Source organism: Marmota flaviventris, chromosome 8 (assembly GCF_047511675.1).
Source record: "Marmota flaviventris isolate mMarFla1 chromosome 8, mMarFla1.hap1, whole genome shotgun sequence".
Taxonomy (NCBI): Eukaryota; Metazoa; Chordata; class Mammalia; order Rodentia; family Sciuridae; genus Marmota; species Marmota flaviventris.
The window spans coordinates 124115783-124133499 of record NC_092505.1 but is presented as its reverse complement, the minus strand read 5'-3'; the positions used below and the strand labels follow the sequence as shown (position 1 = coordinate 124133499).

The window sequence follows — 17717 nt, the reverse complement described above, 5'->3', positions numbered from 1 at the left end:
TTCTCCAACTTTGGCCCCCAGACCAGCAGCCTCGGCATCACCAGGGAATTTGTTAGCAATGCACATTATCCATCCCCACTCTGGGCCCACGGAGTTAGAAATGCCAAGGTAAGTCTGAGGATTCTGGGTATAACAAACTCTCCAGGGGATTCTGATGCTCCCTAAAGTTTGAGAATGACTAAATTAAATAAATGTGGGTAAAAGTCAAAGTTCCTACCCCCATGGAGGTAATTGGCAGCTTGGTCCATTCTTACCTGCAATGCAGCTGTGGGCCCTCTGGGAAAAGTTACCCAGGTCCTTCCTCTTTCCTCCCTGCATCTGATTAATGAGGACCCCTCAAGGTCTGGGACCAGCGTCCCCTGTCTAGGGATTATTAGCCTTGGCTCCACAGAGTTACAGGAGGGGCAGCTGACACCTTGAAATCCTATGCAAAATTATGGGTCTCCATGCATCAGCCTGGGGAGACGGTTGTGTTCCATCAGATTTTCACTGTACTTCTGGGTGTTGCCCAGAGTGAAGCTGAACCAGCCTCTTAAACCTTGTGTTCCGATGGTCACAGCCCCAGAGAACGGGAAGAGGAAGTGAAAGGAGCAAAGACCCATCTACTCCACTGCTTCTAAGAAGCGCTGACAAAACTGTCCCCTGGGTGGATGCGTCCCTCATCTCCCTCCCACGATATCCTGAGGGAGGGGAGGGAGGCAGCTGCGCCTCTTCTCCCAGTTCCCCCCATGTGACTAAGGGTGTAGTTCACACATGACTCACCTCCCTCCCTCCCCACCACAGCTAACACCACCTGCCCCTCTGGCCCCCAATACCCTGGTCCAAAACTGACAAAGGAGCAGAGAAAATTTAGGGTATCATGACAGCCCCAGGACTATGGGGCAGCCCATCCCTAGAGTGGGAATTAGGCTGGGAAACAGGGGCAGACGAGGGATGGGAGGAATGCAGAGAAAGTGCTAGAAGCCAGATGCCGTCCACTTGAATTCACAACCACCCAGACCAGTGGTTTGAAACTCTGGCTGTATATCAAACCCACTCAGGGAGCTTGGGACATAATCTCACTGCGCTGGGCTGGGGCATCAAGTCTTCTGACAGTGCCCTGGTGACCTTCATACGAAGCTGTTCTGAGATCACTAGCTGGAGTGCATTTTATTAACGTCCCATGAATATTATGGCTTTTCAGTAATCATTTTATTTAAAAAATTAGCAGCCTGGAGAATCCAATGTCTGAAGTTACTAAAGGAACCCAGCGTCCTTTGTGAGCAAATGAATGTTGAACCAAATGAATGTTGAACCATTTCTCTTTGCATTAAAGCAGGTCGGCTCAGAACCTGGCTGAACTTGTTCGCTTAGTAGACCCCACACCACAGTGGTTTCTCCTTTGCCCACATCCCTTCCATGTTTGTGTTCCCAAGTCTCTGGAAGGGCCCCGAGATACAAAGTCAATGCCTTATGTTTATGAAGTGAGCTAATCCTTCCTACAGATGTAAGCCTCCATGCCTTAAAAAATAAGTTGGGGCTGGGGTTGGGGCTCAGTAGTAGAGTGCTCGCCTTGCATATGTGAAGCCCTGGGTTTGATCCTCAGCACCACATAAAAATAAATAAATTAAATAAAGGTATGGTGTCCATCTACAACTAAAAAAAATATTTAAAAAAAAAGTAAGTCAAGTTGGGTCAAATAACCCTCTTCTACCCCGAGTCCCAGAGCTTGTGGTAGTCCCCAGGCCCATTGCAAACTTCAAATAGTTCTCCAAGGTCAGGATCTCCTGGTGACCTCTGCATCTGTCTCCGTTCCCCACTCAACTTCAACCCCAGAGAAGTAAACTGTCATGCAGGGTCTCAGACCCAGGGAACAGGGTTCAGGGCTCAGCAGGTGGAAGCAGATTCAAGACACAGTCAGGATAGCAGATGTACTTTATTCGGAGCTGGCAGCAGCCCCCAGCCAGTTCCATTTTGCCCCCATTTTCCGTAGGCCCTTTTTATATGTAGGCCGACAGGTTACATAAGGGGGCACATGCTCACAAGTTACTGTTTATGACCTTGAGTATATATGCTGAATAAGAGTATTTCTGGCCTTGATCACCTTAGCATAGTTGGTTCCCAGCCCCGGCTACACACTCAAAACACAACATAGCCCACCAGAAGTCTCAGAGAGGGAGCCTAACTACAGCCATTTGGGGGCCTGCCCCCACATAAACCCACTCACAGCAACCATTCCTGAGCTTTGCTGAGGGCTTGAGGGCCCCAGGAATGGTCCCTCTAATGTCAGGGGCCTCTTAATTAGTCTTCACACAGACCCTCCACCAACCCAGCTCCTCCCCCTCCCAACATCCTCCCCCACTAAGCAAAACACCCCTCCCTTAGCTTCTCTCAACCTCATTTGTGTTCTTTAGCCACAAGGCCATCATCTCTTCCTGGAGTCAGTTGTGGTTCTGGCTGCTAATAGGGTGACCAACACCCCCAGTGTGCTCAGGACTGAGGCGTTTTCTGGGAGGCTGATCTTTCATTGCTCAATCAAGACAGTCCCAGGTCAACCAGTTCTGTTGGTCACCTTCCTGGTAAGAAGAAAATATGCACTGTGTTCTATAATAATAGCACTAATAACTATAAATTAGCCAGAGGTTCTCAGTCTTTGGCAATCATCCTAATCTCCTGGGAGGCTGGTTGAAACACAGGTTTTTATGATTTAGCAGGTCTGGGTGAGGCCTAAGAATTTGCTTTTCTAATGAGTTCCAAAGTGGTGTGAAGTTACTCATCTGGGACCCCACTTCAAGGACCCTGGATTAGCAGATCCACAGCACACTTGGGCAGAGTGCTTGACCCAGAGCAAAGGCACAGTAAATAAAGTGACTGACATGCTGGAGCACTTCCTGTAAACACTGTGGACTGTGGTTTTTGCACATACTATCTCGTTTAATGCTCGCAACCACCCTAAGAGGTTAAATGATCTTGCTTGTTTAACAGAAAGGGAAACCCACAGCCCAGGACGACGGGAAGTGACTGAGCCTGGACATGCATCTGGCTCTGGCTCCAATTTACCTGTGCTCCATTCACACCAGCCCTGCTGTGCTAAAGATGGAGCTCGTCCCAGCCTGGCTTTTTAAAATTTCACCCTTGTTTGAGGAAAAATTTTCAATGCATCTCCCACATCCCCGCCTTCTCCCAAGTGGGCTGCATGTAGATCAACTTCCCTGGGTGACTCAGCACACTTGAGCTTCAATGACAGTCATTTTCCGGAGCATGTGCCCTGGGCCTCCTCCCACCAGACCTCTCTGTGGCCCAAGCGAGGGTTATGGCCTGGTCCTTTGTCATTGTAATGTTCCCTTGGTATAAGACACCATGACTGTTTTCTCATTATTTCCCAAATAAATCCAGACTTTTGGTGCCCTTGTCGGAGTGGCATTGCTAAGGTCTCTCCTGCTCATGGTACAGCGTGGCTATGTGTGGTGGTGAGGAACAGGCTAACTAGGCCTCTCTGGCAATGCTGCTCATGGTGACCTTTTAGGCAAGTTGTCCCACCTCTCCAGGTCTCAATCTCCTCATTTGTCAAATTGGGTTGACGATAATGAAACTTGTTAGGTCTATTGGGCTCTTGTTAGTTTTGAAGACAATATGTAATTTCAGAATAATGGCTGAGACGGAGATACTGTAAAGGTTAGCTGGGATCCCAGAATCAAATCAACAAGTGCTTTTTGAATGCCTCCTGGTCACTGCTGCCACCACTTATTGAAACTTAGGATATACCAGTCCTGGTTTGTTTGGGTTACCTCATTTAAGTCATGAAGGAGTTGGGTGACTTGCTCATGCAGCAGGACCCCTATACACACCCCACCTGGGCCAGGGCATTCACCAAGGAGGCTCACACCCCATGTGCTGACCACAGCCCCTGCCCTCCCACCTCTTCCTGCCTGCCTTTTGCCCCTTGCTCCGGAAGTTCTTTACCTCCAAAATAGCCTCCTGTGGTCCTCTAACTCCTGGATCCTGGGCTGCCCTAGACCCAGCTCTTCCCCAGCTTCCCTTGTCAATCAAAACAGATTGTCAATCAAAACAGCCTTCAGTATGAAGAGGCTTAAAATCTCTATTCTAAAGGTACCACTTCTAGGACCCTCTTCTAGAGAAATAATCAAAGATGCAAAGAAAAATGCATGAAGATAATCTTTGCATTCATAAAACAAAAATTACAAAGGCTCTAAGTGAATAATAATTGGGAAATGATTGAGTAACAAATCCTATACCCATATAATAAAGAATTATGTAAACAGCATGAGAAATGTTCATTTCCTCTGTTTTCCCCATTCATGGGTGTTATCATTTGGGGGCATCTTTTCTTAGGGGAAACAGTTTTATTTTACTTTCTCTTTGCCCCTCAGTAAGATTGTACTTTCCAAGGCTTACGAATTTTTATTTCTTATAAATTGCCTGTTTATGCCCTTTCTTTAATTTTTGATTAGTGATTTCATTTTCCATATTGGTTCTTTTTTTAATTGTAAAATGCTTCCCTAGAACACAATTTCTCTTTTAATTGTATCGATGATTTATTTTTACACTATAGGCATTTCTCTCAACCCCCACCCCCTGCAGTTCAGAGGTCAAACCCGGGGCTTCATGCATCCTAGACAAGCCATCTACCACTCAGCTACATCCCCAGCCCCACTACAGACATTTTCTATTTTAAATGTTCAGAGCTATCATTTTCTCCTTTGTGGTTTTTTGTCTTTGGTATAATGGTAACATTGTCCTTTCTCCTACAAATATTATTTTCTCCTAATACCTTTCATAGTTCCACATTTTTTACAGATGGCATTTTATCCATAAAACAGAGAAACTGACTTGTCCATACCTCATACCGTTACATTGGGCATTAAATAACAAATTTATGAAGAGTTTTAGGAATAGTAACTGGCACACAGTAGGTTCTTTGTTGTTGGCTATTTTCGATTCAAATTTCAGTTTGTTGGCAATTAATTCTGGAACTCGGTGTACAATAGCTTTTAGCTTCACGTCGAACCTATTGTCCCATCACCGTTTATTTATCCTGTCCTGTGGCAGGAATGCAGTATTTTTGCTGACCCTGAGTGGGAATTCCCTTTGCAGAGCTATGAGCTGGGAGTGAGACTATTCCAAAACTCCCCACTCACCCTCCCACCCTGTACTTGCCCCTGTGCCAAGTTCATGAAGGGTTTCCCAGGATGCAGGATGAAGATGTGCCAGCCAATGGCTCCCTCCTTTCCCAGCCCAAATTCAGAGATGCATAGCCTCAATCCTTCCAAAAAACCGGCCCCTTTCCCTTCACTTTAACCTCAGACCAGCAAGATCCCATTTTCTCCCCTCATAGCCCATTGAGTATGTTGCTCAAGGTTGCCAAACCCCTACCTGCCCAGGCCAGCACACCCAGGTAGGAGGCAAGAGGAGGACAGTTGCTTTGACCTACATTGGGTGAAGGCAAAGGGGTTGGGGGAGTTCCCTCCCTTCTGGGGATACCCAGGCAGACACCCTGGCCACTGCCAGTTCCTGGGCTCTAGTAAGGGTCAAATGTTTCTAAAGCCCAGACACTGTTAATTCCTCTCCCTTCTTAACCTTGCTGTCTCTAAGGAAGTCTCCAGAAGCAAAACATTTTCTCCAGGGAACATGGTATCAAAGGTTAGGGAAGGAGATGGAATTCATTGATAGATCACATCTTTTTGAACATAAAAAAATTGCCCAATGCCCGGTTGTGAAGGGCTCACTGTATGCTAGACAGAGCCAATGCCTCAGAGCCCTGGGAGGGCTATACTGAGGTGGCTTTTGCAGGAATGGTGTCCCCTGGCTTTTGCACCTGCAAGGCATGAGCCAAGAGGTTTCAGGACACTCATTCTCACAGGAAACTCCTCAGAGGGAGATGCTGAGCTTTAGAGACCTAAGTAACTCCCAGGGTCTCACAGGCCTGGTGGCAAAGCTAGGACTCAGACCTAAGTGTGTCTGACTCGATCCCATGCCTATCCCAAACCAGGATCAGAGGACATTTCCTCACTAGCCATGTGGCCCTGGGAAATTATTTTAAATCTGTGTGTCTTTGTTCCTGCATCTGAAAGCCCAGAATCATCTGAGTACTTACCTGTACGGCTGTTGGGAGGATTGAATGAATTAAAGCACCCAATGAACTGGCATAGATGAGGAAATCTCTCAGGACTCCATACTTGCTATTTTTAGCATTACAAGCATAGCCTGATCATTCCCACTTGTTCTGCCTGGAAGCCTGGACAATGCCTCTCTAGTCCACCAGAGGGCACCATTGCAGAGAGAACGGTCCCTTTCCAGCAGCATCTCCGTGGGGATTTGCAGGGAAGGCCTCTCGCTCCACAGAGCCTATCTTCTCCAAAAGATCTCAAAGGTGGGACCCCTCAGCCCACCTATCCCTGCTCTCACCCCTGCTCTCTTGAGGCTTCCTAACCCTCCAGAGCTGCTTGTCCTAAGGAAATGTATGTCCAGACTGCAGGTTCACATTTGCCAAATGTTTGACTCAGGACCAGCCATCGACGCCTCTCAGCAACTGTTCCTCAACCTGAGGCCAGCCTGGCTCTTCTGGATGCTTCATGCTGAAAGCCAATCCCAGACCTGATACAGCTGACCTCACATGCCTTCTAGAGACAGATGACACCATCTGCCTGAGCTTTCCAGGAAGGTGCAAGGGACATGGGGTCCCCAACAAGGACTTTCTGAAAGGCTCTGTTGACTCCATTCTCACAAAGCTCTACCCTTGAAGGTCTTAGGACCTCCAAGAGCCCGACCTCTGGCCTCTTGCCTGTTCACTCTGAACCCAGCATTTCCCTATGTGCTGAGTGAGGGCCTCCTGCCTCAGATTGGGATTGGAGCTTTCCAGGTAGACTCTAAAGCCCCCCTTTGGGCCAGGGATCCTCCAAGTGCAGTCCTAGCCCAAGGGCAACAGCTCTCCTGGGAGCTGGGAAGAAGTACAGATTCTCCACTCCTCATACTCACCGAATCCAAAACTATGGGTCAGGGCCCAGGGCTGCACAGGGAGGTTTGAGACCCTGGCCAGCTCCCTATCTCCTGGAGCTTCAGGGTCCTTTCTGCAGATAGGGCTGGTACTGAATCCCCTCCTCCAGTGCTGCAGTGGATCTAACTCACCATTCCATGGGTGCTGTGGTGCACCATATGACATGGCTGTGGTGAGTCTTTTCCCATATGATTATGACCAAAGCTACCATGACTTTAGTTTTTAATCGTAAATGAAAATTTGTGATGTTTTTGTTTTAGTCACTGAGCAAGTAGAAAGAAGCCTGACTTGTGGCAGCCAAACTCCATTAACAAGTTCCATGATCTATCTCATTTCCAACAGCTCTATTTTCTCCTCTAGAGCAGGAGGAGGTTACACTGAGACCCAGACAGGGAGGAGAGGCAGGCCCTCTTCCATCCGCCATGGTGTCCGTGAGAGCCCCTGCCCTAGGGAGGCATAGAACAGTATGGCGCGTGGAAAAATGAGAAGCCCAGACATGTTCCCTAGGGAGCTCCTAGTCTTAGATAGCTTTTGGCACAAAGTACGAACAGTTCCTTCTCTGCCCTGCTGGTCACTTCCAAGAGAAGAAATTCATGGAACCCAGAATCATCATCCATCCAAATCCCACACACATCTAGTTAGAGAAAGAGAAAAAAAGACTTATTTTCTGTGAAAAATGGATCCAGGGGCATTGTGGTTTGAATGTGAGGTGTCCCCCAAAAACTCACATGTGAGACAATGCAAGAAGGTTCAGGGAAGAAATGATTGGATCGTGACAGCCGTAACCCAAACAGTGAATCAATCACCTAATGGGATTAATTGAGTGGTAACTGGAGGCAGGTGGGGTGTGGCTGAAGGAGGTGGGCATTGGGGACGTGGCTATGGGGTATATTTTTGTATCTGGTGAGTGGAGTCTCTCTGTTTCTTGATCATCATGTGAGCTGCTTCCCTCTGCCACACTCTTCCACCATGATGTCCTGCATCACCTCAAGTCCCAAGAAATGGAACCTGCTGTCTGTGGATGAAACCAGGAGCCCCTGAATAAACTGTTTTTCCTCTACTATTGTTCTGGTCAGGTCCTTTTAGTCACAGCAGCAAAAAAGCTAAAACAGGCATCATGGGCTGTGGCTGTGGCTCAGTGGTAGAGTATTTGCAGAGCATGTGTGAGACACCAGGTTTGATCCTCAGCACCACATAAAAATAAATAAAAGAAAGGTATTGTATCCATCTACAACTCAAAAATATTTTTAAAAAAATAAAATAAAACAGGCATCATGTAAACAAATCTCTCTTAATGACTCTGAAAGCTTCTGGAAAATAAATACTTTTTTAAATTACCAATACATTTACATTTACAACCCCAATGGGTTGAGTCATGATTCTATAAACAGAAGATATGCTCAAGTCCTAACCTCCAGTGCACATGATGTGATTTAATTTGTAATTAAGGATCTCAAGGTGGGAATCATCCTGGATTTAGAGCCAGCCTGAAATCCAATGAGTGGGGTCCTTATAAGAGAAAGAAGGTGGTGCCTTGACTCCGAGGGCAGAAGGCCCTGTAAAGACAGGCAGAGGTTGTAGTGATGTTCCGACAAGCCACCAGGACTCAGGGGAGCCAGGAGAGAGGCGGTGGGCTCTTCATCAGAGCCTAGAAGGAGCCAATCCTATCAATGTCCTGGATTTCTGGCCTTGCCAACTGTGAGCAATAATAAATGTCTGCTGTTTGAAACCACCCTGTGGTAGTTTGTTAAAGCAGCCATAAGAAAGTAAGTGACATTATGGTAACAAAGCAGAAGTCTAGAAAGAAAATGAAAATGCTGTGGCAATATTTATCTTGCCAAATATGACTCAGAAAGAAGTGGAAAATGCGAACAGCTCAGTGACATTCACGAAACTGGGAAATCTTGTTTAAAGTTTTATCACTTTACAAATCACACGAGATTGTTTGACAGCTAAACTTTACTTAATTTCCCCCAAATTCCCTTGTCACACAAACTATAAAAGGACTTGAGAGAAAAGCTGCTCAGTCATTTCATGAAGCTAGAATAACTTTGTGCTGAAATCTGGCAAAGCGGGTGGGAAAAACAAATGGGAAATTTTGCTTATGAAATATAATATTAATAAACCTAACAGTGGATAAAAAGAATATGGCAGGACAAAGAGGGTTTGCTTTTATGAAAAGCTGCTCTTCCTCACACCTCAGTCTTGGCAGAAGCCCTGAGGAGGGAACGAGAGCAGACTTGTGAAGGCTGCATTCTCAAGGGAGGCCGGATGTCTGCGCCAGACCACCAGGTTCCCCTCGGGGCCGGGTGCGACTTAGAGGTACAGCCCTTGTCTGGTGGGCACAGGGCCCTGGGTTTCATCCCCAGCATTGCAAAAACAAAACAAGAGATTCTCTTCAGATGGATCAAGAGTGGGCATGAGGAGGTTTTTGGAAAGTGTGGCCAAGAAGCATCCTGGCCTTCCACTTTTCCTCCCTCCTCCTATAAAAGGAGGGTCCTAGGACCCAAAGGCCAGAGGGACCCATAGCAATTCCAGGGGCAAGGCTGTGCCTGCAGCTGCCCTTGTCTGGTCAGACCATGGTGATGAGGAAGACCTGTGCTTCCCCCCTGGCCAGCAACCAGGCACGTATTTCCCACAGGCAAGAGGGAACCCCAGGGCAGAGAGCAGTATCTGGTAGGGACTCCCCACACGTGGCAGGACCACCCGGAGGCCAAGGGAGAGTGTACACTGCCAACTGGGGGTGGCCCTGCCTGGAACGAAGGCCCTGTTGGAAGAGAACCTGACCTCAGTGCTGAGGAGGAAATCCTCTTGGTGATGGTAGGTGCCTTGGTACCCAAGACTGCCAATGCCAGGCAACAGTGCACCAAGTCAATGGCACCTGCCGGCTCCTCGTTATCTCCTGGTTGTTGAGCTCTAGTTTAATTCCCCTGGACCAGAGAATGCATTCTCAATCACTCCCATCCTTTTAATTTTATGGCCTAGCATATGGTAACACCTGAAAAGACTGAAATAGGTCATTTTGTGATACAGGTAATAATTATTAGGTTTTGATAGTGTTTTTCAGATCTTCTATATCTTTGTTGATTTTTTTAAAAATCTAGTTCTATCAGTAGCTGATAGAGGGGTATTAAAACCTTTAGCTCTGGGCTGGGGATGTGGCTCAAGCGGTAGCGTGCTCGCCTGGCATGCGTCCAGCCCAGGTTCGATCCTCAGCACCACATACAAACAAAGATGTTGTGTCCGCCGAAAACTAAAAAAATAAATAAATATTAAAATTCTCTCTCCCTCTCACTTTCTCTTTTAAAAAAATGTTTAACAAAACATTGAAAATTGTGTTATTGTCACATTTATTATTATGAATACACAGGGCAATAAGAAAAACAGTGAAACAATTATTTAGACCTCTGTAATTTAAAATATTAGAAATATTGAAATATCTACTAAAATAAAAAATTCATATATTTTATGACCAAGTAATTAATTCCACATGACAGACAGCATATACCCATCTAACAATATATACTAGAATTTTCATAGAAGTTTTATTCACAGTAAAATAGCAAAACATACTAACAAAAAAACTAGGAAAAAAAATCTATATTTTCATCTTTAGGTGAATGAATCGGGAAATTGGAGTATATCCATAGAATGGAATATTACATAACAATTTTTGAAACCTAATTCCCATACACAACAGTACAGATGAATCTAGAAAACATTAAATTGAGCACAAAAGGCAGAGAAAGAAGTGTACATTCTGCTGGATTACTAGTGGATTTGATCTATGTGAAGTTCAACAGGAAGTACATATAATCACTGATTGTGAAAGTCAGGAGAGTAGTTATCCCTGAACATGGGTTTTTTTAATTAAAAAAATGTTTAAAAATATTTTTTAATTGTTTATTTATATGTGGTGCTGAGAACCAAACCCAGTGCCTCACTCATGCTAGGCAAGCGCTCTACCACTGAGCCACAACCCCAGCCTCAGAACATGGGTTTTAACTGGGAGGAGGCAGGAGAAAACTTTCCAAGGTGATAAAGTTGTTCTTGTATCTGGATGTGATGGTTATGTAAATGTATAATTGGTAAAAGTTGAGTGAGATGCACCATTAAGATTTGTGTATTTTACTACATGTAAATTTAATAAAAATATAATAAAATAAACATAGAAATAGGATGTTTATAAAGCTTATAATACAGGCCTTTCATACAGTATGACATAATAAATGTTAGCAATTTATTATTTAAAAGATCTGGTTAGATATACTTATAGCTGTGCTTAGAGGGAAAGGTCTAGAGCTCTAAATGTAGATATCATAAGAGAGTTAAAAATTAATTACCTTAATCTCTATCTCAAGAAGCTAGCTAAAAGAAATAATAGAAAAGTTAGAGCCAAAAAAAAAAAGTAAAGGAACTAAAGATAGGAGCAGGATCAATGAAATAATTAGCAGATACACAAAAGAAGAAAACATAATGAATCTAGAACAAGAATGTAAAAGGAACATCACTACAGATCCTACCAACATTAAATGGAAATAGCGGGGCTGGGGTTGTGGCTCAGTAGTAGAGTGCTTGCCTAGTACATGTGAGGCACTGGGTATGATCCTCAGCACGACATAAAATAAAGGTTATTGTGTCCACCTATAACTAAAACAAATATTTAAAAAAGGAAATAGTAATATTATAAACACCTTGATGCCAGTGCATTTTAGAGCTCAGACTTCCTCGTATGCTGCATTTATCCCCTCTTCTTTCACTTGTGTCACACAGTGGGCAGCCTGGGACTAGAACAGTGCCTGGTGCCACTTCAAGACTCTCATTTCTGGTCCCAGGACTTCCTGTGCCCAGAAGAGTGCCTGACACTAAGCCCTTTCCAAGGACTGTTGCACAAAATACCACAAACTATGTGGCTTAAAACAAGAACGTATTCTCTCACAGTCCTGGAGGCTGGCAACCTGAAATCAAGGTTAGGCAGAGCTAAACTCTCTTCAAAGGCTATAGGGAAGAGTTCTTCCTTGGTTTCCCTGTCTCCTGGCGGTAGCCAGCCATGGCATTCCTTGGCTTGGAGCTGTGTTGCTACAAGTAGTTGTTTCGACTTCTGACTTCACTTGAACTTCTTCCCTTTCCATGTCTCCTCTGTATCTCTACGTACAAATTTCCCTCTTTCTAAAAAGGTGCTAGCCATTGGATTCAGCGTTCACCCTAATCCAGTATGATGTCATCTTAACTTGATTACAACTGCAAAGACTATTTGCAAATAAGATCACATTCACAGGTGCCAGGGGTTGGGATTTCAGCAAAGCTTTTAGGGAAACACAGTTCAATCCACAACAGAGGTCTGTAAGTATCTGAGCTACCATTTAGTGAAAAGCCAGTATGTAGTGTAAGGAATGTTCAAGTGAGTGCCGGAAAGTAGCTCTGGAAAGCAGCCTTCTCCCCAGGTTTTGCTGTGATCAAAGAGTCCATTAAGTGTTTTTGTTATTGTTGTTGTTGTTTTTGGCTGTAGTAACTAGAATGAATGTCCAGGTGAAGGGAAATAAGAGTTTGAATGTTCTAGGTGTGAATCCAACCTCAGGTGGGTATCAAATTTTAGATGCCAATATTCTCAAGTTTCATTTATAAAAGTAATTTAGTGATATCATAAATAAGTTTTTGAAGGGGGGAATCAAATCATGATCCTATACCAGATTTACTGTGGTGGAGGGAACAGTAAGCATGAAAGCCTGAATGACCTGGGTGTGCTCCAGGAACAGAAAAAGCAACGTAGCCCAGGCAGCAGTGTCCTGCAGGAAGCCTGGATATGCCCATTGTCCGTTCCATTCACAACTGAAGACCTCCCTTTTTCTGGCAAGTTTCTCTCAAATACACTACCTTTGGCATCCCCTCTACCCAGCTTGGTGGGCTTGGGTTGGGCCCAGTGAGTGGGAAGAGGGAAGGGAAAGATAGAAGCAGTTGAATCTTCAACAAAGAATTAAAACTGAAAAACAGCATCAAGTCCATCTTTCTGGATTGGAGACACCCATGCCCCACAGCCCTAGAGGCTGGGGGAAGGTGCCGAGCTCTGCAGGAGTGAGGCAGGTAGGGATGAGGAGCAGAATCCCCACAGTCAACTTCCTTGTCCATCCTTCCTGGCAGCCAGCCACATTACCAAGCGACACTGGGAAATGAAAGTGTAACAGGATGTTAAGATGAGGGGCTTCCCACCTGGGTTTTGGCTGAATCCCAATAGGCCAAGAATAGTAGAGGAGGATTCAGGTGTTCTGACCAACCGGGGACACACCTGTTGTTGAAAAAAACTCATTGAAGCAAGTACTTTTATTGAGGAGAGATTGATAAAGCCAGAGAGATATTCGAGGGATAGAGAGAAAAGAGAATACAATGATCTTTTGCTTTTTGTGCATGGGGCTCAGCCTTTTAATAAAACAGTTGAAAGAGTATAAAGAATCATTCCAAATCATGACAATACACCTGTTGACTTCAAAATCACATTCTGGTAATTGATGTGACCTCTCTTATGTGCTGCCTACAATGTCCGCCCTGAACTTGGAGGTCCGGAGCTCCACTGCTCTGACCGTTCAAAGGGGGTTAGATTAAAACCAAGTGCTTCACCACTGACTCCCAAGCACCTCGGGACTTGTTCTTCATTTCTCTTTTCATTCACAGGCCACTCGCCCTTTCTGGGTGTCCCACAGATGAAAGTACCGCCCAGTCCCTGAAAACTCCTGGTTGGAAGATTCAGGGAATGAAGATCCACACCGAGGCCCGGAAGCGAGCGCGGGCGCTGGAGTGGTTGCAGTGGGGCAGAGAGGCTTGACGGGTCCAGAAGGGACCCTGAGCTCTGCTTGGCTGTGCTGGGGGCCAGATGCACGCTTCACAGATGGCAGAGGAAGGGTCAGAGTTGGGGCTTTCAGGGCCAGTTGCAGGGTCCAGATGCAGAGTTAGGCTCATCCTGGGGTTTGCATTGGCCAGGGTGGGCGTCCAATCACTGGAAGGCCTCGATTGCTCAGCTGAGGTGTCTGGACTACACTAGTGGTAGGAAGCAGGCTTTAGGTGATGTTTGTCCATGATAAGTCAGTTATACACATAACCTTGATGAGTCATAAACTTCCTGGGGCAGTACTTAGTCTACCCCCAGCGGCAACAGTGCCAGGATGCCCTTGCTACCCAGTCACAGGAGGCCTGACCCCGCCCCTTTCACCTGGGCACGCCCCTGGGGGTGGAGAGACTTCCGACTTCCCCGCGGCGCGCGCTGGCCCCGCCCTGCTCGGGGTTTGCCAGGCCCGGCCCCCCGATGTCGGGCCTAGAGCCTAGAGCTCCAAAAGGGCAGGAGAGCGCGGCCGACTGGTCGTCGCGCCAGGAGTACAGATGTGCCCAGGCGTCGGGGCGCACAGGTCTGAGCTTGGGCAAAGCTCTTGAAGAGGGCAAGACGGCGGCGACGAGATGCAAGCGGAGGAGCCCTGCGCCCCTGGTGCTCCTGGAGCCCCTGGCGGTCCCGGCGGCCCCGGCGGCCAGGGAAGAAGCCAGCGCGCGCCGGGCCCCGAGCTGCGCCTGTCCACCCAGCTGCTGCCTGAGCTCTACATCTTCGTGGTGCGCGTGCTGTTCTACGTGGCGCCTGTCTACCTAGCCGGCTACCTGGGGCTCAGCGTAACCTGGCTGCTGCTTGGGGCCCTGCTTTGGATGTTGTGGCGCCGGAACCGCCGCGGGAAGCTAGGGCGCCTGGAGGCCGCCTTCGAATTCCTAAACAACGAACGCCAGTTCATCAGCCGCGAGCTCCTGGGCCAGCATCTGCCGGCATGGGTGAGCCGCGCGGCGCTGGGGTTGGAGGTGGGCGGATGCGTTTCGCGGTTGGGAAAGAACCTGCAGTGAGCCCAGAAGCTGGGGCGCGCAAACCGGAGGGAGGGCGGGGGTCTGGCTACCGTACACTCTGTTGCCCACCGAGCCCAGCGCTCAGACCCTGCAAGCCACGGCGGTGGGATCTCGGAACCTGGGTGTCAGTTAAGGGGTAGAGCGCACGAGAAAGTCTTGGGCTGGCCACACCCAGGAAAAAAAAAATAAGGGCGTCTGGGACTAGGCAAAGTTGAGGAAAACAGAAGGCACTTCTTCCACCTGCTTGTTGATTTCAAAGAGTGAACGCAGGGAGCAATCGTAGATGGATAATTGCTGCGATGTCAGTGGCAGCCGGTTTTAGTTGCCTTCAGCTGAGGCTCGGACCGACGCGGGGGCGGAGTCGGAACCCTGCGGGGTTGGAGGGTGTGACAGCCGGTTGATGCTCAGAGCCGGGGGGGCCGGGCCACCGGCGCTCTGGCTCCCTCCGCCTGATAGGGATGCACGGGCACACTCTTGGTCCAAGGACATTCCTGCCTCCTGGTTTGGAACGGCCTGACCTAGAGTTTCTCAAACTCATCTGGTCTTGAGAATCACCTGGCTCACTTAAAACGAGTCTGGACTCACCACGAACTTCCAGGGTGGCACTCAGGCGCCCTGGGTGATTCTTATGATCAGGAGAGTTTGGCAAACATTGGCAATAGGAGACTTCGGTCCATTTCCAAAGGTTGGCCGGTGACAGATGAGCCCCTCTGTTACGGGGGACTCTGGCTTCTCAGATTCCCTCTGGGTACACCCAAGCCCACAGGGGGAAATGCCCAGAGGCCCTCAAACTCCACATTTCCTCAGGTTTGGACTCTCAAATCCTTCTCGATGGTAGTAGATTCCTTACACCTGCCAATAATAGCCTTCATAATTGGGGTTGGAGATGAAATACTAGAAAAACTAACACTTAACTGAGACAAACCAGAGCTTAAAATTTGTTGGATTTAGTTTAGGGCTGCTATAACAAAGTATGGTAGACTGGGTAGCTTAAACAAAAATTTATTATTCCACAATTCTGGGGACAGATAAACCCAAGATCAGGTTATCTGCAAGGTTGATTTCTTCTGAGACCTCTCTCCTTTGTTTATGGATAACCACTTCTCTCCATGTCTTCACATGGTCTTTTTCTGCTCCAAATTTCCTCCAGACAGCGGTCATAACGGATTAAAGTCTCTTCTGGTGGCCTCAATTTAACTCAATTACATCTTTAAAAGACTATCTCCTGGGCTGGGATTGTGGTTCAGCAGTAGAGCACTCCCCTAGCAGGACCCGGGTTTGATCCTCAGCACCACATAAAAATAAAGGCATTGTGTTGTGTCCATCTACACCTAAAAAATAAATATATTTAAAAACAGACTATCTCCTAGTGGCTCAGGAGGCTGAGGCAGGAGGATCACAAGTTCAAAGCCAGCCTCAGCAACTAGTAAGACCCTGTCTTTAAATAATATATTTAAAAGGGCTGGGGATATTGCTCAGTAATTAAGCGCCCATGGGTTCAATTCCCATTACCAAAGAAGGAGGGGAAAAAAAGGAGAAAAAAAAAAAAGAAATTATCTCCAAGTACAGTCACATTCTTGGGTACCTGGGATTAGAGCTTAAGAGGTGGGGCATGATTCAACTCGTAACACTTCACATAATATCTATAATGTGAAAGCAAAGACTTCTAATAAGGATGCATTTTGGAAAAAAATTATATTAACCACTTTCCTAGAGTAGTAGCAACCCTTGTGGGGGGGAGTGTTTGGGGCGTCTCATTGTAGAGACTTAAGCAGAAAATGAATTTCTTTGGAAGGGATCTTGTTCATCCTGGTAGTTCTATGGAGTTTGTGATTCTGAAAGGTGTGGACCCAGAGAGCAGACCTGACCTGTCCATACCCCCTTGCTTACGGTTAAGGGAGCCCAGGCTACCTGGTAGACCTATGTTATGAACTGGTTGTGGCTTCAGTGATGAGAGTAGACCATGAGAACTTGTCCAGTAACAGCACCACTTTTCTCCCCTTCCTGTACAGGGAGGCCTCTAGACACTTTGCTTTAAGCAAAGGCAGCATTTCTGAAACTAGGACAAGAATCAGATCCTGTAGGGGCATTGACATCTTCCCCCCCAGCCCCATGGAGATAGCTCTGGCGTTGTGGCAGGAGACCCCAGGAACAACATAGAACTTAACAGGGTCCTCGGTCTCAACCCAAGAAGGTACTCCCTGGGTTTTCACCACACAGACCATCCATCCCCCAGGTCTGACCCAGCTGGGCATGGGGCTTGGAGGACCATGATAATGTGTCTCCTACCAAGAGGGCAGCCTCAGGTGGGAAACAGATGCATAACCAGTAATTACCATAGAGGCCCCAGGGTAACCCGAGACAAGAGCCTGATAGGGTCCAGTTGGGTCAAAGGCCTGGAGTGAAGGACGCCCTACCTGGTTTCCATATCAGGTTGCCATCAGACCTTAGCCTCCTGCCTATTGACAGTGCCTTAAGAAGAGCCTGGCCTCAACCTGGGTTTTCCAGACTCTCTTGGCTGGCCAGCTTGAAGGGCCAGGGCCTGGATAACATTTTGGGTGGAGGCAGTGGTACTGCATAGGAGTTCCAGGCTAAGGGAGGCCATTGTGGCTGGCCACTCTGTGACCAAGTACCCTGCCCTCAGCCTGACTAACCTGTGTGGGAAGGGCCACGTTGAGGTAGGTGTGATGGAGGTTGGGCCTGATTCTCAAGGCTACAAGGAAACTGGAAGTTTTGGCGAGGCCTGGCAGGAGGATGGAGACCAATCAGGAAAATTATTTGAACCAAGATATTGGTAGTGGGGACCCTGAGGAGATAAGAGGTGTATGAATCTAGATGCTCTGTGGCTTCTAGA

General features: G+C 47.1%; 1 protein-coding gene across 1 annotated transcript in view; it reads left to right on the top strand.

Annotated features, from left to right (window-relative positions):
• The first annotated feature begins 14313 nt into the window (after positions 1-14313).
• Positions 14314-17717, top strand: part of Esyt3 (extended synaptotagmin 3) — a 46182-nt gene continuing 42778 nt past the window's right edge. Inside the window, exon 1 of the mRNA XM_027934006.3 lies at positions 14314-14794. Within this exon, the coding sequence (XP_027789807.3) occupies positions 14438-14794 (357 nt within the window). The 5' untranslated portion in view covers positions 14314-14437. The remainder of the gene's footprint in view (positions 14795-17717) is intronic.